The sequence below is a fragment of the Phalacrocorax aristotelis genome, chromosome 5 (assembly GCF_949628215.1).
Source record: "Phalacrocorax aristotelis chromosome 5, bGulAri2.1, whole genome shotgun sequence".
In the NCBI taxonomy this organism is placed as follows: Eukaryota; Metazoa; Chordata; class Aves; order Suliformes; family Phalacrocoracidae; genus Phalacrocorax; species Phalacrocorax aristotelis.
The window spans coordinates 19194053-19215783 of record NC_134280.1 but is presented as its reverse complement, the minus strand read 5'-3'; the positions used below and the strand labels follow the sequence as shown (position 1 = coordinate 19215783).

The following is a 21731-nucleotide window of genomic DNA, read 5'->3' as shown; positions in this document are numbered from 1 at the left end:
TTTGGATAGAACATATGCAAAATCCAATACATGTGGATAATTCTTTGTCCATTTTTTCTTTATCTTTTTACATTTATTGGGAGAGTGTTGCCAATGCACCATAGAAAATGTTTCATCATTTAAGATTTAGCTGGTTTTGGTTATCTACTGAAAAAAAAATCATATTCTTAAAATAGATTTTTATGAACACTTAATTGAAACAGTTGGACAGGTTTACTCTGACTTTTTAAAAAAAACATCTTGAGACGAAGGGAAATGTAAGCACAAATAACACTTTCACAAAAGTTTTGTACAATTCACTATGGGGATTTTTAATGGAAGCATAATGCAGCTTCAAATAAAGTATTTGCTACCTGTGAGTGCTGTAATACAGAATCACAGGGCTAGAAACCACTAGGTATTTTCTGATGTCTTTATAAGCCATTCTCCTGCCAGTTTCTTTTCACTGTATCCAAAAATTTATAAGTAGCTAGAGATACACACACTCTCACACTCACACACTCTCACACTCACACACAGACACAGACACACACACACAGAGTAAAATTAGATTTTACCCATATTGAATAACATCATCTGAGATTAACTCCTTTTATTTCAACAGAACTGTATGTGGATTAAAATGCTGTGTGATATGACCAGGGTTATTGGGATTTAGCTTGTATATAAAGTAACATCAAATTATCCATCAGCATATTGATATAGTACTTTTTTTTTGCCCCAAATATGCCTAGACAGAAGTTTTTTCTCATTATAGAATACCCTAAAGCAAAACTCAATTCTAGAAATGCCAAAAATCCCCTCAGAAATGCAAGATTTAAGACAATGTTGTCCAGTTTCTGTGTCCTGTTTTATAGGGTTTCTATTAATTTCCTTGTGCATTTCCTCCACTGCCCATAGGTCTCCAATACGTTTTCCAGTGTCATTAGCCTAACCTTTCCCTGGTTTATTTTATGGTTATAGGATTTGAATTCTAATTTTCTGTAAGATAATACATTTTAAATCAAATCAGGTATCATCTTTAGTACTGAAGTCTGGCTCTCTGATATTGAAGTTATTTGACTGCTGAATAACAGCGCACAGGTGGTAGAGGGATAAGTCTTTGATGGATATGTGGTCAGTGTTGGAGAAGAGACATGGAACCACATACCAGTTCTATCTCCCAGTCCATCCCTCTTTTATAGAGAAGGCTGTCAAAGAATGTGTCACGTTGGAAGGGGATATTTTCACAGCGGAACCAGAGCTGGTGTTTTAAGTATGCCATCCAAAGCCACGGGTGACTTGGCCATTAGTGTTAGTTTTGTGCCAATGGTTTAAAAGTCAGGCTCTTTGCCAGGTTATACATCTCTGAGGTTTCCAATACCAATCATCTTTTGTAAATACAGACAGAGTGAAGAGCACATCAGCACTGGCCATGGTTATACTAAGAGATTTGTTGCATGATATAGACATGCTAAAATTTTTCTTGGGGTTGTTTTTTTGTGGGTGGCTCTCCCAGCCCATGTTTACTCTGCATTTGGAAACTTGCATGTTTTCAGATCCAGCCATATCCCATGCAGGTGTTTCTAAATAGTGAATGACTGGAGGAGTGTCATGGTAAAGCTTAGACAGCTCATGTGTCAGGAATTATTGGCAGAGAAGTGTTCATGTCCCAGTCATAACAGGGCTTCCACCCTGTGATTAGGGAGGGTGTGGTGTGATGCAGGAGAGCTGTGCTTCAGCCATAGGTGCTCAGAAACTATTACAGTTTAAGGTAGTAATAGGGAAATAATACTATGCAAACTTTTCTTTTTCATTCCTTGAATTTAGACATTAGAAATTGGAGTCACAGTCAGGATTATCTTATGGGAAAAAAATGTACAGCAATACTATTTCATGACAGCATGCAAGCAAAAAGATTTTAAAAAAAATCTTGAATTTCTGTTTGCATTGTGTGTTCTTTATAGAACAGAGATAAAAAGGGAATGGGCAGCTGTGGCATTTTTTCTGTGCAAGGTGGCAAGAGATAAAGGTTGCTCACTCAACCCTGCTGGTTAGAGTGGGAGGTACTGTGCCAGCTCTTCTGGCTTTTCTGGAAGTTGCAGAGCAATTTGAGTTTTGGGACATTACTGAAACCTCCAAAGGGTGGGAGAATATATTAAAGGCCTTTGGCCAGATTTATGCTCCCCCCTTCTTAGATGTACCTCCTAAGAGGCAAAGCTTAGAATTCAGGTGGCAGTTCTCATTCATCCCCAGGCCAACAGACATGTACTCAGGATACACAGTGTTTTTTTCCAATGGGTTTGAGAGCAGTAGTTTAAAATAAAAGATACAAGGCATTCCAGATGCTCCCTTTGTGTGTGGCAGCTGTCTTCGTCCTATGCAGACAGTCGTCGATGCTGTAGTACACGTCCATTTTATTTAACTGTCATATTAGGAATATAACTTAAAAACCGTACCTTATTTGGAGCACTGAACACCTGTGTATGAATGCTACTTCAACTAATATTCCTTCTTCCTTCTCAGTTCCTGCAGAACCTTTATTGTGTAAGTTTGCTGATGGAGGACAGAAAAAGAGACAGAATCAGAATAAATATATACAGAATGGAAGAGCATGGCACAGAGAAGGCGAGGTGAGACTTGTAAGTCCTCCCTTCAAGCTTTAGTGTGGGTGTACAATAATGAATACTTATGAAAATGATAGGCATTGGAACTTCTTGGCTTGGCTCTTTGGCATATTAAAAATGTGCAAGCCACTCTTACATGACGATTTGCAACTCTATAAAATACTTAAATGTATCTTTCTTAAGAGGAAAAAAGGCAAAATGTGAAACACTACGTGTTACCTCATTAAAACAAACAATAGAATCTTCTTCAATTTGGTCGGGAATATGCCTGAGATATTTCCCATATTGCAAAACTACCTGAAACATAACTTTATTTGCATGTAGTAAATAATCCTTTGATTTATGTGGCACTGAAATGCACGTCACTTTCATAAGATTAAAATAGTATACCAGTGAGTGCAGCATTAATTTTTTTTTTTAGTCCTAGCTTTTTTAATCTTTAATGTTCAAGATAATAGTTTCATAGACTTACTATGGTTAGCAAGCCTAGACACCTCAATTATCTGAGACAAGAAAATTCAAATGCATCTTCTGAAAAACAGCACTCCCCATTCAGTCTTGGAGTTAATATATTGTAGACAACACCCTAACATATTCATCTTCATGCCTGGCCTCTCAAACGCACACGTTCTCTTAGCCAGGCATTTCAGAGGTTGCATTTTGTTCCTCCTCATGCTGGGAACTTGGAAACTTGGACTCACAGCCAATATTGCTGACTGTCTTCACTATCTAATTACTTCTGTCAATTAACCTTTCCCTAACCCTTAGTAATAAATTATTTCAATACAAATTTTCAGTTAAATATAATACAACTAAAAAAAGAAAAATAATTTACAATCAAAATTAATTTTGTCAACTTTTTCTTTCCACTTTTTTTTTTTTTTTAAAAAAAGGCTGGAATGACACTCACGTATGATCCAACCACAGCTGCTTTACAAAATGGGTATGTTAAATAATGGCATACTAAGAAAAAAAAGTTTGCATTATGAAAGATGCACAGAACTGACATTTAATAAATATTTCTGTATTTTCTAGATTTTATCCGTCACCCTACAGTATTACAGCGAACAGAATGATCACTCAGACATCTATTACACCATATATTGCTTCTCCTGTTTCCACATACCAGGTTTGTATTTAGAACTTAGCTAAAAAGGTTCATTGGAGCTTATATATATTTATCAATTGCTACATCTGCTTTTATGAATTCTCCAATAATGTTTCATATTAATGAAGTGGCCTCTTCACGCTGTACAGTATGAAAATGAAAGCCTTTAAAAACTAAACATGTGTTTGTTTCTGGAAGCACAGCAATTCAATGAGATACATGGTGTCTTGCAAAACAAAGTCTCTAACTTGCACTGATGGCTAAGGTATTTGTAGTCACTTCTGCATTTCATGTATGATTTTTCATTTTCCCTTGGGCAAGTTCTTTTAACATCAATAATGTATCTTTGAAACAATTATTCTTTATTTAAAACCTTCTTGATTTAGTTAAATTCTATTTCAAAGATATTTCTCCATGATTTTTGAACTTTTCTCCAGGTTGATTCAGTGCAAAAAAAGAAAAAAAGGCCAAAAATGATGTGTTGTGTAGTTGTACTAAGAAGACAGAAACTTGCTTGACACTAGAGAAGGAAATCTGAAAGAGAGTTCAGAGTTCAAATTGCACCAGTGTTCAAATTCAGTGTTTTCGTATTAGGAGCAAAGCGTTTAGTAGACTAGAACCGTGTTTCTAATCAAAAAGCAACTTTATTTTGAACTATAAATTAAAACATTAATTGTGCACATTTTTTGTTCTTGGAGCCCCGTCCAAAGCTTTCTGAAAAGGAATTTTAGTAGGTGTCATCTTGAGTCCCCACTAAGGGATATCAACAAACAGTTCAACATGCTGAGAAATTATACGGAACAGTTTTTTTTACTTTGATATAAATCTCTTAGGAATGCTAAGTTTTAGGGTATTGTACATTTCAGTGTACAAACACCTTGCATTTAATGAAACTAGTATGGCCATCTCAGATGTGTGCTCTGTAATTACTACTTGAGACATGTCAATTATCCCAGTGTAAGCTAAATGATCAGCTATTTTGGCATTTTACTGTTTAACACACAGACAAAGTAAGCATTTGTGATTCAGGTCATAAATAACCAAACCCAATTCAATTTGGAAAGTTCTTACCTCTGTATGTGAGGGGAAGGAGAAGAGGCTGTTTGCTTTTTACTGAGAGACACATGCTGAGTTTTCTAGCTTACTATGGGTGAAACTGAACATAGAAGGCATACAGAAGACTAACAGAGGCACTGTGGGCCATTTGGTCAATATTTCCTTGCAGAAATTTCCATGTTCCCTCCTGTTCCAGGTGAGAAGAACAAGGAAGAATTGTCTAATGTTAGTTTGGAAGTCTAATGCCTTCTTGCGTGAGCAAAGCGTTATGTAGGAGGTAAAGCGTGTACTCTGGGGTAAAGGGCAGCTGGATTAATTTTATATTAATTTCTGAGGTGACATACAACTCAGTGTTTGCTCTTGGCAGACGGTGCTAATACTGTGTTTTTCAGTATATTGAATCATTCTGCTTTGTACAGCAATACCTTAAAAATTACAGCAAGTTCTTACCCAGAAAAATATTGCATTAGAATTAGCTGCTATTCTTTGTTGTAATACAAATTGTTTATCAATCTAAGACTTGGATATTTAGAATCCAAGTAGAAGTTGTAGGTTGGCATGGAAATATATTTCTTAGGAATGTAGTATCACTTTACTGGGCTCATTGAGATAGGCAGACCACAATACTGTATGTTTCCAGAGATAATGTTACCAATATTTCAACATAAGTGACATGGAGCTTAAATTGTTGTGCATGGAATTATTAACATCATTATGTTTAAAGTGCCCCAGTAAGAGGAATTGAAAATTAAATTGAAGTATTCTGTACTGGGGAGGAAGGAGGGTCTTGGCTAAAAGAGTTTCACAATTTATTAGTCATGTCTTCATTACTGATCCCTTCTCACTGAAACCTGCAGCATTCTGTCATCTACACAACAGGATGTATCACAAAGGCATGATTTATTTGTTTTTTCTTTGAGGCATGGTATAACCTGTTCCTAGCTTTATTCTTACTAAGGGTAAACAAATTTAATAAAGTTTTGGCTAGCATTTATTTCTGCAACTCCCGTATACCCAAATGACAGTATTAAGCCAGTTACTGTGATAGTGTGAATAGATGAGCCAAAGCTTTAGTCAGGCTGTACCAGTATTTTTGCCATTAAGCTTTTGCCTGAGGAAAGGGAGGATTCAAGTGTGTTCCAGTTTTGAACTCCTCTTTGCTCTTTTTCTGATTGAAGAAGATTTGAAAGTCAGTACCAAAAGGAGGGAAGAAATATTTTCATCTTGCAGAAAATACCTCATGTGGATTTTTTTCAAGACTGTCTGTCTACCTGTCCTCTTCACAGGATGGTAGACATGATGGTAGAGGTGTTCAAAGGGTTTTAAATGTCTGGCAGCAGTGCTGAGTTAGTTCTGTATGTGCAGTTCAGGTCAGAATCTTGCCTTATCTTACATACCTATAGGAGGTGGAGAGGAAACATTTCCATTCTTACCTCTAGTATTCCTTGCAGCACACTTTCGAAGACCTGTTGCCACCAGCTCTTTTCAATTCAGATAACCATACAACCTATTAGTTTTCCTTTTAATCTTTTTAATTTACCTTGTCATGCAAGGTTAGCCGTCTGAGGTGGGTTGACCCTGGCTGGGCACTAGGAGCCCCCCAAAGCCGCTCTATCACTCCCTCCTCAGCTGGGCAGGGAGAGGCTTTTGGGTCAAGATAAGGACAGGGAGATCACTCAGCAGTTACCGTCACGCAGAGGAGACTCAACTTGGGCAAATTAGTTTAATTTATTAACAATCAAAATCAGAGTAGGGTAATGAGAAAATAAAAACTAAATCTTAAAACACCTTTCCCCCACCCCTCCCTTCTTCCTGGGCTTGACTTCACTCTGATTTCTCTGACTCCTCCCTGAAACAGTGCAGAGGGACAGGGAATGGGGGTTGGGGACAGTTCATCACACGTTGTCTCTGCCGCTCCGTCCTCCTGAGGAGGAAGACTCCTCATAGTCTTCCCTTGCTCCAGCGTGGGGGTCCCTCCCATGGGAGACAGTCCTCCACAAACTTCTCCAACATTAGTGTTTCCCATAGGCTGCAGTTCTTCATTAACTACTCTAGCGTGGGTTCCTTCCATGGGCTGCAGTCCTTCAGGAACACACTTCTCCAGAGTGGGTCCCCCCCAGGGTCACAGTCTCTGTCTGGCATCCACCTACTTTGGTGTGGGGTCCCCCATGGGCTGCAGGTGGATGTCTGCTCCACCACTAACCTCCGTGGGCTGCAGGGGCACAGCCTGCCTCACCATGGTCTTTGCCATGGGCTGCAGGGGAATCTCTGCTCTGGCACCCAGACCACCTCCTCCCCTTCCCTCTTCACTGACCTGATGCCTGCAGAGTTGGTTCCTCTCACATATTTTCACTCCTCTCTCTCCAGCTGTGATTGCAGTTGCACAGGGGTCCCCCCTCACCTACCCCGATATATTATCCCAGAGGTGCTACCACCACTGCTGATGGGTTCGGCCTCGGCCAGCAGCGGGTCCATCTTGGAGCCGGCTGGCACTGGCTCTGTCGGACACAGGGGAAGCTTCCAGCAGCTTCTTATAGAAGCTACCCCTGTAGCCTGCCCACTACCAAAACCTTGCCATGCAAACCCAATACAGCATCCTACCTCAATTTAAGTATTTGGATACTCAGTGTTTTGGAGGAAAGCATGCTATTGCAGGAGCAGGAATGCTCATCAGAACCTTCTCCTCCTCCTGTGCTTTGGGAATAACATACCCCAGTGTCTCGGAGAAGAACAATTCTGCTAAATATTCTCCTTGTTCCTGGAACAAGATTCCAGCAGAATTCCTAGTTTCTTTTTCCCATGTGAAAATCCAATCGCACTAGAAGACAAATGATGCTATACCTTCTGAGATCCCAATTACTTTTCCCCAGAGGAGTTTCAAAGACAGGAGGTGCCTCACTTTTCAACACAGCAGCAATGTCTCATGCATCTATTTGAACCCTTTCAGTGTACTTGATAAAGTTCCTGAGACCTGCACTAAAAACATAGTATACTGTTCTGAAAGGTATATGTGGTATATTGTCTCCAAATCTTGTTTCTCATTTACAGGTACAATAACTACACTTTTCATAGAAATCAATGTTGCTTCACAGAGTGACTAATTGCATTAAAAAGTGAAAAAATAAGGGAGGGGCCTTGTTAACATGATTTATTAAATTATTACTATATCTCAGTTGGAGTACTCAGGAAAAGAATTACTAAAATGAAAAATAAAATACTGATTTTGTTCTAGGTTCAGAGTCCTTCTTGGATGCAGCCTCAACCATATATAATGCAGCACCCAGTAAGTTTTTATGCTTCTCTGTTATTGTGTTACTGATTGTATAAATACTTTTTACATACTTAAAACAACAGGAAATAGGTCAGTTCCTGCCCAGTTACTTCAGAGTTTTGACAATTAGACCATGATTAAATCATGGATCAAAACAAAAAAAGACAGACAGTAACCTGAATTGGGACTCCATTTTATTAGGGGGAAAAAAGAAAGCTGCCTTCAGGGTATTGAGGTGATGAGGACAATTAGAGTTACCGAGTCAGCATCCTGAGGAAACTCTTTTTTTAAAATTTAAATGAAAGCCACTTTGCAAATACCGACGTTTTACCGATGTTTTACATACTGTTTACCTATCAGGAGCTAGAATTGAAGACCCAAGGTTTTAGAATGGGTCTAGAATAGTTCAGACCAGATAGTTTGTGAAAGAGATATGGATGTAGTGATATAAATGACATTATGGGCACTCACTTGAGAAAACCTGCATAACTTGTTCTGGCTTCACTGCTCATGAGTAATGCTACTCTCCCTACACTTTGGCTGTGGTATCTGTACCAGACTGTCAGGCATTCTAATCTATACTCTCCTGTGATATTTTGCTGCTTATCTATATCATTTGCTAATTAAGTACCATTATATCTGAGACTTACTAGGTTTCTTGGGATGAGCATTACAAATATTAACAAGTGCTTTAATATATGCACTCCTGTAGTTAAAAAACAAGTCTGTTTCCAGATATAGAAAGATATTGTCTTGACTTTAATTAACCTCTCCATGCAGATTATAGAATGTAAATCTTGGCAGAACATTTTCTTCTTGTGCATGTGGAGAAGGTGATACTGAACCAGAACACCCTCTCACACACTTAATTGTCGTATTTGTGGTTTTTGTTAAATACACATGTGCACAACTGTGTTTAACTCTTCTCTCTAGCAACACACATTTTCATAAAAAAACCTCTTCCAAATCATGCTGCGAAAGACACAGGTTGATATGTTATAATGCTGTAAAGTGTATTAGTTTCACAGGTAGACAAGATGAGATTTCACAATTGGAAATAAGATCTAGATTCCTGACTTAAGTTCAGTTTTGGCCTGTGCAAAGACTGGTGCTGTCTTGCTCATTTGCTTTGCAGAGAAGCCTGCAGTCTACAGACAGGAAATTCTTTTAGTGTTTGATGTGCCTGTGACTCATTTCATCTGCACTGATCACATGATTGTTTTTCCAACTATACTCTACTTTTTTCTTTTCATAGATTAATTATTGACTCAAAATACTGGCTTTCAGTACACTACAATTATTTCTGTTAGTTTTGAGGCTCCATCAATTTTAATCAACACTTCTGCAAGCATAAGTCATATGAAGAATTTGGAAATGTGTTTTTGTAGAAAATGATTGCTAAAATGAGATTTGTTGATAACCCTCCATTTCAGATTACTCTGAAGACCTTATAAGATTACTCTGAAGACCTTATGCATGCGCCTCCATATTTAGCAATCTCAAGTGTTTAAAAATTTTACATATACTTTTTATGAAGTTAAGAGAATGGTACAGGAGTACCTAATTCTCCTAATTCAGTACCTCTTCTACTAATACAAATGTTCCTCCAAAGCCTCCATTCCTAAAGACGAGATAAAAGTTTCTTCCTAAAGCCTGAAATTGCAAAGCTTAAGCTAAGTGGATCTTTACCTGGTAACGTGCGCAGATTTTTGCTTTAAAGTTAGCATGTGGCTAAATTCATATTTTACGAAGTGTTTTCAGCAGGTGTCTCAAGTGCATTGCACATCAGTTGCATGTTCAGTAGTAAGTCAATGCCGTTTTACCCCATTACCAAAATGCATCTGCTTGAGTAGAATATTCAGAATGCCCCAGACCTGCTTCCTGAGTCAGTGCCTCGGATTAAGGAGAGTGCCTGTGGTAGGTCCTCTCAGGAGGACAGCCCTTACTTAGACTCTCAAATCAAAAATGTGATTAAAATCTGAGTGTTGCTACAAACATTTCTTTCTTACTTTCTCTGTTTTAATAGGGTGCTGTACTGACTCCCTCCATGGACCACACCATGTCACTACAGCCTGCATCGATGATAAGCCCTCTGACACAGCAGATGAGTCATCTTTCATTAGGCAGTACTGGAACAGTATGTAGTAATTTAATTAAAAATAGAACTTAAAAAAAGTAGAAAATACTGTGTGTAGATCACAATATGCATGTGCAGCTTGCATGTAGAAAAAAGTAATCCTTTAAGTAGTCTTTCGTCCCATAAAATTACATTCAGCCATTTTTATTCAGTCTAGTAGCTGATGAGAAATTGGAAATAAGTAAATAAAAACAGATCAAAGAAAATCAAAGGAACCCAGGAGGTAACTCCAGAGTTGTATTGAAAAAGAAAAAGTAGTTGGTTTTACCCTTCAGGAGATCAGAGTTGCAGAAAGTAATACAAAGTATAGAACAGAAACTAAACCAGGAGATGCAGGCTAGCTTCTAAACCAAAAGACCCTTCTCTTCTAAGCAGATAGATTTTTTAAAAGAAAATATGATGATCGGGAGTTACTGACAAGGAAAAGCCCTTTACCTAGTCTTTGAAGTGTAAATTCAAGTTTTCTCAAAACAGGTATCTCACTTTTCAGAAAAAGCCTATTGATTTCAGACACAGAAGTCTTTCCCTTATGTATATTGCTTTAGGGAAACAGTCAATATCTATTAGACAATATCATGATAGGTATTTTGAATACTCTTAAATTTACATTGGGCTTTAACTCAACTTAATGGACTCCCTGTCTTTCTAGTACATGCCAGCCACAACAGCTATGCAAGGAGCCTACATACCCCAGTATGCACATGTCCAGACAGCAGCGGTTCCTGTTGAGGTCAGTATATTTTATAAAAGACCAGAGATAAGGGACATGAATGTGATATTAGGTTGGTTTGGGGTTTTTTTTGCTAGGAAAACTACTGTTTAAAGCCTGACATTGTAACTCTGAGTTTACTGTGAATGCAACATATATTAAAACTATTATTCTCAACTAATATAGCTAATATTATAACAAAGAATGACCTGTACTTGGAGCAGTCTTCCGTATGAGCATAGCTCAGCTGAACTTTGTGTTTTCTGAAACCTAACTTCCAATAGGAACAAGCCATGGGGTATATTGTAGTTGTGGTCTTTCATTTAGTTTTCCTGTGAGCAAGCTTCTCTGCCAACAGACCATGATTGTAACCTTTTGCAAAGAATCCTGATTTTACCGTGGCATCTCAGGATATCATGCATATTTGCCTAATAAACCCCTCTGCAAGTCCAGTTCAAGAGTGTAACTAAACAGCAGACACCAGTTTGTCTATTCTTTTGACTTACTGTACACCCTTTCATAGGTCAGTACTTCTTTGACATAGGAGCTAGGCAATGCCTGCTGCAGCTCTTGTGTTCAGAATGAGTGCTAGACAGTCTCTTCCAGAGCCTGTAAGAAAAACTATTTCATTTCAAAATCTGTTTATCCAGAAACTCTAGAACTTGTTTGGTTCACTTTATGCATCTGCTCATGTGGGATGGAGAAAGTCTTTTGGTAATTAGCTGATTGCACTGTCTGCCAGAGCACTATCGGCTGAATTATTTCCCTCATTTGTGGGGGTCTGTGTGAGAAGTCCCAACGACAATTCTTTGTGTTGCCTAGTCCCAGTCACACCGTGGTACTCGGAGTGATACTGTTTGTACATGTGGTAAGTAGATCTCATTCTTCTTGGTACCCCTCAAAAGGAGAGGGGCAAGAATGCTCTTTTGCATTTGCAGATAGAAAATACACTAGCAGTTATTTGCACCCTCTATGATTTTATTTCTGTAATGTTAGAGGCTTTTTTTAATCACCATCAAAGCAGCTGGGGAAGTACAAGGCTTTCATGATCATTTTGTTTATTTCCTGAAATGTAAATCAATGCAAAGTTAACACCTCAGATTTGGAGTAACACACCTGAGAAATGTTAGACAGATTTTAGATTTTTACACTGTTAATCGCATGAGTCGCATGGGAATACAGATTGCAGATAATGCTGCCTGATTTTATCTCATGTCTTTTGTTTTATTTTCAGGAAGCCAGTGGTCAACAACAGGTTACAGTAGAGACGTCCAGTGACCATTCTCCATATACATATCAGCAAAATAAGTAACTGTGAGGTAGGGGCTCATCCTGTAACATAAAAGTTGTGAATTCAAAGATATTTTCTTTCATAACTTCCAGTACTCTGTATCGAAAATTCTTTTTTTTTTTTTTTTTAATCATCTAAATAACACATAATATCTGGGGACAGGCAGTGAAGTTAATTTGAACTTCAGAATTAATTTGAATTTGAGATAGAAGCCAGGAAAGGAAAAACAGGTTCCAGAAGTGAGTTAATGAATTATGAGTAATAGTCTTTTAATAATGTCTCTATAGCGTAACTGTATTATGTTGTATTTTAATGTGTTCATCTTGGCAGCATACTATATACAATAATAATGAATTAGCGCAAAAATAGTAGAATCATAATGCTAAAGGGTACTGTATTTGTGCGTATAATATCCTCTAGATCTGTTGTAAGTGTAAGATTTGGAAGCAACTGACTTACAGACCTTACAGACCACAGTTGGGGGTGGTCTGGTAGAAATCCTCGCTGACCCTTACTCCTGAAGATTTCCCTGCTCATTCTTTATTCTAGGAAAAAGCAGTTCAGTCCAGACTTTTGTCAATTTTTAAGCCGTGTCCTAGCTTGGCTCTAATTCCAGAGTTGGTTTACTTTCCTACTCCGAGTTTCTTCTGGTTTTCCTTGCATGGCCTTTCTTTACTAACTGATCATTAGCTTTACCAGAGCCCCTTCCATGCAAAATTTTTGCTTTCCCTAGATCGCCATCCTGAAAATACTGTTAGTGCTAACTGTCCATGTTTTAAAATTCTGGAATTTAGTTGTTCCTTAACTCATCTTTTTCTGAGTGCTTTGTAAATCAGGCAACCTGGCTGCAAAAATTTTCATTATGTTTTGTAAGACCTCATACAGAAAAATTCTGTTCAGCTGCAATAACATGCTAGAGGCCATCCTAGAAGTTTTCTGCAGCCCTCACGGCATTTATTAGATACTCAGAAATCGTAATCAGTTATGTCTGAGGAACTTCTAATTGTGTAATATTCTCCCTAAATTGTATAGAACTAACAGTACACATGTTTTGCCGTTACCTTTCATTTTGCAGGTCAGCTGTGTTATTTGACATACTGCTCTCATCCCCGTTATTGGCATAACAACTTCTTATATGTTCAAGAACGTAAAGATAGAAACAAACCCATGGGGAGACTTCTCGCATTCAACAGATGGCACAGTCTGCATAGCGCAACATATGACCTGTGTTTATTATTGTAGTCTGGCCAAATGCCGGCATCCGGAGAAAGCCCATATCCTTGATTTGCATCCAGGGCAGGGAGAAAGCAAAGCCAGAGGCTCTTCTCATTATCCATCTCCTAGTGTTAAAATCATGGCTCCTGCATGTTTCCTGTGCCAAGGCTATTGGCTAGTGTTAACAACTTTTCAAGGAATTACTTGTTTTGCCTCAAGTCTCCCCTGTGGGCATGTAAAACCTCCTTACCAGCAGAGATCTGTGGTAGACGGCAAAGCATAATCCTGCATGTCATCCTCCTGTCCTGCCTTTCTCTCCCAGCCTGTCAGTATCTTCCCCGTAGGCTGGGGCCAGGCAGGAGCAGCAGCATTTAGTCTCCTGAAAGGATGAGATGTGTTGCCATCTGAGACACATATTATAATGATGACTCTGTGTAGAATACCAAGCTCTGAGCAACGCCGTGTGTTTGCTGTAAGACAATCCTCCGTGTATTTTATTCTTCTGAGAAGTACCGTTACCTGTATTTATATGCAGTAGGAGCCAGTGAAATCTAATTCAGCAATGGCTGTGGCAGCGGGCATGTGGGGAAGGTTAATATTACTCAACTGATTTCAGCATTAGAGCATGGCATTTGGTATTTCTGTCCCTGGGACATGTTGGTACTTGTCATTTTTCAGACAGGTGAAGGGGAGGGAACTGACAGTTATTCCTTGCCCTAAATAGAGGGAACACTGCGGTCTCTTAATTGTCATGGCTTCGTTACTATTGTCAAACCAAAACTTCTTTCTAAATGCACGTGCAGCACTTTTGGGAATGTCCTATTAAAAGTCAATATACTTGTTGCCATAATTAAGGGGTAAATGACAACTAGCACATTTGCACAAGAGGATGCAGTCAATCAGAAATGCACAGCGTCTTTCCTTTGACAGCTACATTTGATAACTTTATAGCTTCTTTTCAGAAAGTTGCTACTATGTGAAAAAGTCAAAGGGACTTGTTAAAAAAAAAGTGATAATTATATATGTACCTCTAAGTGTACAAGCCTTGAAACACCAGACTTTGTCTTGCCTTGAGAAATTAAAAAAATTGTATAAACTTTTTTTCATTAGCTGGGTATTTTTTTAAACCCATATGGCAATATTAGCCAATACAATAAATTGAGAAGTCGTCCTTCAGACTCAATGAGCCCTGAATTGCTGTTAAGTATTAACCATCACGGAGTAGCTGTCTCTGCGTTGGCTGTTGTAACTTGTACATAGTCTCCCTGAGGCCGCACCAAAAGAAAGTTGCGTTCCTTTGCCAGAGATCCAAAAGCCTTGGAGATGCCGCAGGAGTAAGCTCACATACTCAACCACTTTTGGTTAATCGAAAGGAGACAAAAATAACAAAACAACAAAGGAGGACGTAGCTTTGAATGTAGTCTCACGGTTCCCCAGTGGGAACTCTGCATGCTGTACAGGTATTGGAGACAGAGGGGGAAAATACAATACAGGCTGTATCCTGGCGGAGCGCCTTATCCTGGGAAGGGCCAGTCACCTGTAGTGCCACCTGTGTTACTTCTCAGATCTGAACTCAGATTAACTTAGTCTTCTCACGGCTGTCTAAAATAGGAAATTATTTAGTTTTATGGACCGCTACATTAGAAAAAAAACCATGCAATTGTAACTCTGTTCTAGCTCTGACCTTTCTGTGTTACAGATGTCCAGTGTTCACCTGGCCTGGAGAAGGGTGGAAAGGCTGAAACAATCATGGATTTTACTGATCAATTGTGCTTTAGGAATTATTGACAGTTTTGCACAGGTTCTTGAAAATGTTATTTATAATGAAATCAACTAAAACTATTTTTGCTATAAGTTCTATAAGGTGCATAAGAAAAACCTTAAATTCATCTAGTAGCTGTTCCCATGAACAGGTTTATTTTAGTAAAAAAAAATTTTTATCAAGTGTTACGACGCAAAAAAAAAAAGAATTCAAATTTCTGGGTATGCACAGATGACCACGAAGACTTATTCACGTGCATGACAGAATTTGTGTTTTGGTTTATTTTTATTTTGTTTGTTTCTTTTTTTTTTTAATTGTATGAAATGGGTTTTCTGAAGTTTAAAATAGTAAAACATCTAAGATGATGTTCTGTGCTTGCAGTGTGTGAGTGTTGCTTTAGTGCAGTGTTGCAGTTATAGTGTCTGGTCTTTTAGCTTTCTGTTTTTCTTTTAATGTAGTGTGAAGTGTCTTATCTTTTCTATAAATTCCAATTTGCCTTAAATCTTTCAATGCTGTAGCTGTTTCAGTAAGTAGTCCAAACTAATGGTGTAGAATGCTTTGACCAAATGAGCTGGTCTATTATGCCTTGTAAAACAGCAGCCTAGGGCTTTTAAAGGTAGTCAATAAAAATTGCTGAAAATTTGGCTTTTTTAATGTGTAGTAAGTGTTTTTAATGATTTTTCACATAATATGTAAGGTAGTGAAATGCAAGAGGGGAAAAATGTTTTGTGTGAAACACATTTTCTGACTGGGGAAATTTTAATAGGATAAATTGTTTGTAAGGCCATATGCCAATAGTTCCCTCTGGTAGTTTGAATGATTTAGGAACTCTGCTGTATGATGCAATGTAAAATCTTTTTTTTTTTTTTTTTGCTTTTTTTTCAGAAACTAACTTGATGTTCTAGTTTTAGCATAGGTAGAGTAGGGACTTTGGGGTGGGGATATCACCGAATGTTTTTGTCCTTCCTTTATACTAATGATAGTGCTTTAGGATGAGGATTGTGCTGAGACTTAGCAAACAGAAAAGTTGCTATTACAGCGAAATGGCAAAAGCTAAAGGACTCGTTTTCAAACATACGCTGAGATGTAAGTAGAAGCGTAACTGATTGGGTACTAGCTCTCTATAGTAGGTAAATAAAAATAAAAAGACTTGGCACTTTTAAAAGGTAACTTTACCAAAGAACAAAGAGCCAGTAACCAAGAATTCTGATTTGTCTCAGCATTACGTCTTCTGTACTCTTTATTTTTGCCGGACCAGTTTGCGGTTAGGAGAATGTGCCTTTTTTGTACATTTGCATTTAGGTTTTATAATTTTAATTGATGTATGGACACAAAAGCATGAAGGAAGACTTGGATCCAAGCAGTGCCACACTTTACATCATCACTACAAGTGTTAAGTGTAAAGAAAACCAATTTTGAAACTATGAAATTCCTGATTCATAAATACACAGTTATTTGTACTTCACATATTAGATAATTCACTGCTACTAAAGCTCTTTATTACAATTGCGTATGTTTTAAATCGAATGATAAATTAAGTTGTCTTCCAAAACTGTGTACTTCTCTGGTCAGCTGTATATGATCAGTTATCTACCTCAAAGTTTATTTCCTTTTGTATTGGGACAGGTTGCTGGCCCTCCCTGTTTCCACAGACCAAATCATCCTAGCTCAGGAGCTAGGGCTAAGCAGTTGTTTCTTTCAAGTATTTTTTAGTTTTTAAATTTTGTGTGAGTATTGGAGTATAGATGTCGGTGACATTTCATAGTTTCAAAAGTAAATTGCTGCTCTGAGAAGTGTAGATTCTAGTGAAATACATAGTCATAAGAGATGTGTTTTTGTTTTGTTTTTGTTTTTTTAAAAAAAGTTGTGGTATTATTGGTTCTATGCTCCCTGGAATATTACTGCTTTGTAAAAGTCCAGACTTCCTGCAGCACCTTGCCTGTATCTGGTATCTTTCCAAACCTGGATCTCTCACTACTTGATATTTTTGCGTTAATTAAAACTGCAGTATGATAGCTGTGTTAGAGGGAGGGAAGAGCTGCTGCCAGAAATGTCTGAACTAAGTGCCATACTCATTGTCTGGGTAAGATTTGGGAAATTTAACCTCTGTACATAAAAAATAATCAGTTACTTAAACATCACATAGTAGACAGCCATTAAATTATAAAAAAAATTAATTTATGAAGAAAGACCTTTTGTACAGATTGAAAAAAAAAGATTTTCATAGAGATATCTATATGATCAAGAGAGTTAATTTTTTATTTTTGTTTTACTAGTGCCACAAACTTGCCAGTGGTAACTTATTTGTCCGGTTCAAGATAACTCTGTAGTTTTGTTTCCTAGGACTTGTTGTTAAACGCCAAAAGACATTTTTGAACTGTAAATTTGATTAGATTGTTAGCTTTTTTCTGTTTTATTTCTTTGAAAACTTTTGAATAAAAAAGATAAAAAAAAAAAAAAAAAGAAAATGCATCGACTTTTTCCTTCAGCTGTTCCTTTATTGGCAAAAAACCCAAACAGGTCATGGTAAAACCTTCACGTTTATCTTTAAGTGCTCGGAGTTGCTTTCTGCTTTACAGTCTGGGTTTTTCCCTCTACCAAATTTTAACTCTTTCAAACCACATTACAAAGTCACCTGTTCTCTCAGACAAAACAGGAAAAGACGTATGAGAAATACATGATGAAATATCTGCTTTGAATGCAAGAACTCCCTTGTTCTGTGTCAGCCCACGCCGAGAGTTGTCTATAACCAGGCCCGCACACTGTGGTTATAAATGCAAGGAGGAAGGGTGGAGATGGAGGCTCACTTTGGTAGTTCATAGCACTGAACTGCTGCCTAAAAGTCCATTTGTCTTTCCCAGTGCAGTGGCGTTGGCTGAGACACACGCAGTTCTGGAGAGCAGAGGTGCTACTTCTCTCGAATTAAAAATTATCCCAAGTGTTCACCTTCCAGCTGCAATCTTTAAGCATTCTATTTCTTTAAAGATAATCTCAGATTTTATTAGCCTTTTGGCAAGATCACCGCTGCAGTGGTACATATCAGAGGACTCTGCACAAGGTAAGGCTTGGAAAAGAGATGGAGTAAAATATCAACTGTTGTGTCTCCTCAGTCAAATGCTTTTCCAGTCACACAGTCCTCCTCAACATAGCTTTGTAGCGACGTGTGTGGCAGGAGAGGGGCTCTGACCTAGTCTTGGGTGCCCCAGAGCGCACCCAGAGGCAGAGAGCAGTGACTGGGTGACCCAGCGGGCTCCTGCGCCTTGCCTCCGGTGCTGGGTAGGCAAAGGGTGGCTCGCCCGCCGCAGGCCGTGCTGCCATGGAGAACCTTCCCCCCTTGGGAGACAGTCCTTTACATTATACACCTGGTTTTTGATATATCCCAAGGACTCGGCCAGTCCTGCGGACGGCCAGGCGGCCTGCTGGGTGGGTCAGCTGGGGTCACGCTGCAGGCAACGCACAGCCCAAGCTTTCGGTCGCAGGATGCTGATGCAAGATACTGAGAATAAATGTGTTTCCAGTGGAGCTAGCAAAAGGGGCTCACCTAGAGGTTAGGAAACTTCATTTATATTAGCTTGTGCAATAAAGACATCCTCAACAATGATGGCTGCTATTATTAATGAAGAGGAAAAAACCTCACACTGTATGGTGCTAAACACATTTAGGCTCCTGTAACCAAAGCAATGCCATTTTACCATTTAGTGGTAATTTAAATACTGTCCCAGTATGTTGCCTGTCTAAAACGCAATGAATGAGAAGATGACTACAGAAAACGTAAAGGTTTTTGTTACATTTTTCCTATTTACCACCATATTGAATTAATCTCAAATAATGAGCAGTCTTTTTGAATTAAGTATGAATACTACCTTACAAAAGCTGTATGTCATAGACTCAGAATAATGCAAGTTGGAAAGACTTTTTGCTATCTATTTGCTTTTCTAATTAGCCCCATGATAGCTCTCTTACCTTAACAACAAATATATTTGATAAGAATGAATGCTTTCAGATTAGTACCTTCTGCCCGATACAATAAGGTTGTATGTATGATTTCTATCAGACAATCTGCAATAATGCAATGTCTTTATGTAATATACTTTTATTATATATAATAAAACCCATTTATTACCAGCTGCCTTGTTCAAATGTTGACTCCATCCTGTTGCGTACAATTTGTTTTGAACCCTACTTGCAAACATGCTGTTAATAAAATGTTTTACCTCTTAACAAATACTGATAAACATCATGTTCATGTAGGATGATTTTAAACCGGTACAAATATTTTGTGCAGAATTATGCACAGACCCTGTTGTTTGTTGGTTGGTAGGCGCTGAACAAAATCTTTCTGTTTTCTAAATTGACTAAACTGGGCAGGTGCAAGACAAGCGCAAGCAATGCATTAACGGCAGTGTGACAAAGTACCATTGATCAGCTGAGCCCTGTTAATGACTGTTTGCATATATTGGGCTAGAATATTTGTGGAGTAAGTCAGAGTAGTCTAAAGCACTTTCCTGCTACTCTGTGTCAGTTTTTCTCCAAAAGAAAAAAAAAAAAATTAAAAGCACTATTTTGCTCTCCCCTTCTAGCTTTAATTTATGCTATCGTACCTCCACCTGATGATTGACTAAAACTGTGCCACCTCACTTTCTGCAGAAATATCGTATGAGAAACACATGTGCCAGAATATTTATATGAGTTTGTATTCCTGTGCACATTTCACTGCACTTGTTCCTTTTGCCTTGATCAACTTCTCCAAAATTATTTGCAAACTTTCATGTGTTGGAATAAGATACTCAATCCTATCCTGTCCAGCAGTGTCCTATTGTGAAAGCCAGTGTATTATTTGGTGGCATTTAAGACATGTATGCTTCTACCTTCCAAACACTTGCAACAGTGGTGTACTCTTTCAGCTGTGAAAGATCATCTGTATCATTCCCTAGCCAACAAATTCTGGCATCGATTAACCCAAACAAATCTGAGGCTTTTGGCTTTCACACTTGGTCCGTTAATCCTATCCAGAATAGGGGTTAGGATATACAAAACCTATTCTGTTTGGCAACTTCTCCTCCAGCCACTAAGAAAAGCCAAGCTGGTGTCAGAACAGCAAAGATTTACAGTGCAGTGACCAGAGGGAGTTTGTAAAAGCCTGCATGTCGAATGAGTCAGTCTTTCCTTTTCAGGACAGCTCTAACTGCCTCTACCATCAGAGAAACCTGTGCAGCCCATTTCTCTAGTAAAGAAGAAATCATACCACAGGAAAATACCACTGGATTTTTTTCCATGTTCCAGAAGAAAAGACAACTTGTCAGCAGGCAAGCTTTAACTGTTTAAGTTACCTTGCCTTTTCCAACAGTATCCCCTCACTCAGTAGTTACATCAGTGGTGTTCTGAATTCTGTGTTTCGTGGGTCTCCCTTCAGCTGAATAACATCATCTCTTCTGACAGCTTCACAGGGATAGAAAGAGATTTTTGGAGAACTTGAAAGAATGAAGGTATGTTCCCTTCCCACATGTGCACCACAGGTGTTCAGATCAACCTGCTCAGGCAGCTTTCTAAGTAGCTCTGTTGTTTCAGAGCCCAGCATGCTAGTGTTACCAAGGGGAAAAACATGGAAAATCATTTCTGCAGGTACACTCCTCTGATCCTAAAGAAGTCATCTGCACTAGGAATTTACCCCAGTATTTTCACCACCTGAAATTCACACGCAGGGCTGATGTTTTGAATCAATATCTGTGAAGCACTTAAGAGTAGTGGAATAAAAGACGGCCAAGAGAAAATTTATTAGTAAATAGGATGCTTTGGTAAATAGTTCTAGGTTTTTGCAACCAGAAATAGAAAATTAATTTTCCTTTGTATGCTTCAGTCTTTCCCCAATGGGTAATATTTTTCCACCAATGAGAAAATACCCTGCTATGTTTTTTTTGCCTTCCAGTGAATGTAAAAAACCATGAAATTTTATTTACAGGTATTTGTTACAGCCTTGCTTTCGTGTCGGTTTGTTCAGGTATCTTTAGCCAGCCTCAAAGATAACCTGTAAGCAGAATATACATAACTAGGAGCATAAAGCACTTACTGACCAGCCCACAGAAAAGAAAGGTAGGATTGCACAAGCCGTTAGGCTAAGCACGAGCATGCTCACCCAGCAAGGTACCGGTGGTGGCTTTGCTGGCCAGGCAGGCATCGGGCAGGAGGGGAAGGGTCAGCCCCTGCAGCTCCCTGGGGCAGACCTTCAGCACTGCTGCATTTCCATTTTCTGCCAACCTCTGTCAGTGCCCCCGGCAGTGGTGACTTGCCCCAACAAACCGGCCTGATGCTTCCTCGCTAGCCTTGCTCTTTTCTTCCTTTAGATTTTATACCTTTCCATGTTTCTGCTTTCCCTCCTGAATCATTGAGCTACTGGTAATCCTGTCTCAACACCTCTACTCCTGTCTGTAATTTTACCTTTCTTATCTCTCCACAGGCTTTCTCACAGCTTTTTTTGGGCAGTCTGAGGTGAGGTTGCACAGCTGGGCCAGATGAGAGCTGGGCCTTGGTGCACAAGCTGCTGCAGCCCTGGGAGAGGGGGAGGGAGGCGTGCACCAG

At 38.7% G+C, this 21731-nt stretch overlaps 1 protein-coding gene across 11 annotated transcripts in view; it reads left to right on the top strand.

The window, feature by feature from the left end:
• Positions 1-16036, top strand: part of RBMS1 (RNA binding motif single stranded interacting protein 1) — a 147461-nt gene extending 131425 nt beyond the window's left edge. For 6 of the 11 annotated variants that reach the window (XM_075093286.1, XM_075093285.1, XM_075093292.1 and 3 more), the window contains 8 exons: positions 2506-2621; positions 3500-3549; positions 3642-3735; positions 8003-8053; positions 10068-10178; positions 10828-10908; positions 12122-12206; positions 15093-16036. In XM_075093286.1, the coding sequence (XP_074949387.1) occupies positions 2506-2621; positions 3500-3549; positions 3642-3735; positions 8003-8053; positions 10068-10178; positions 10828-10908; positions 12122-12199 (581 nt within the window). In that variant the 3' untranslated portion in view covers positions 12200-12206; positions 15093-16036. The remainder of the gene's footprint in view (positions 1-2505; positions 2622-3499; positions 3550-3641; positions 3736-8002; positions 8054-10067; positions 10179-10827; positions 10909-12121; positions 12207-15092) is intronic. The other 5 variants (XM_075093288.1, XM_075093287.1, XM_075093294.1 and 2 more) reach the window with 1 other exon arrangement.
• Positions 16037-21731: the final 5695 nt, after the last annotated feature.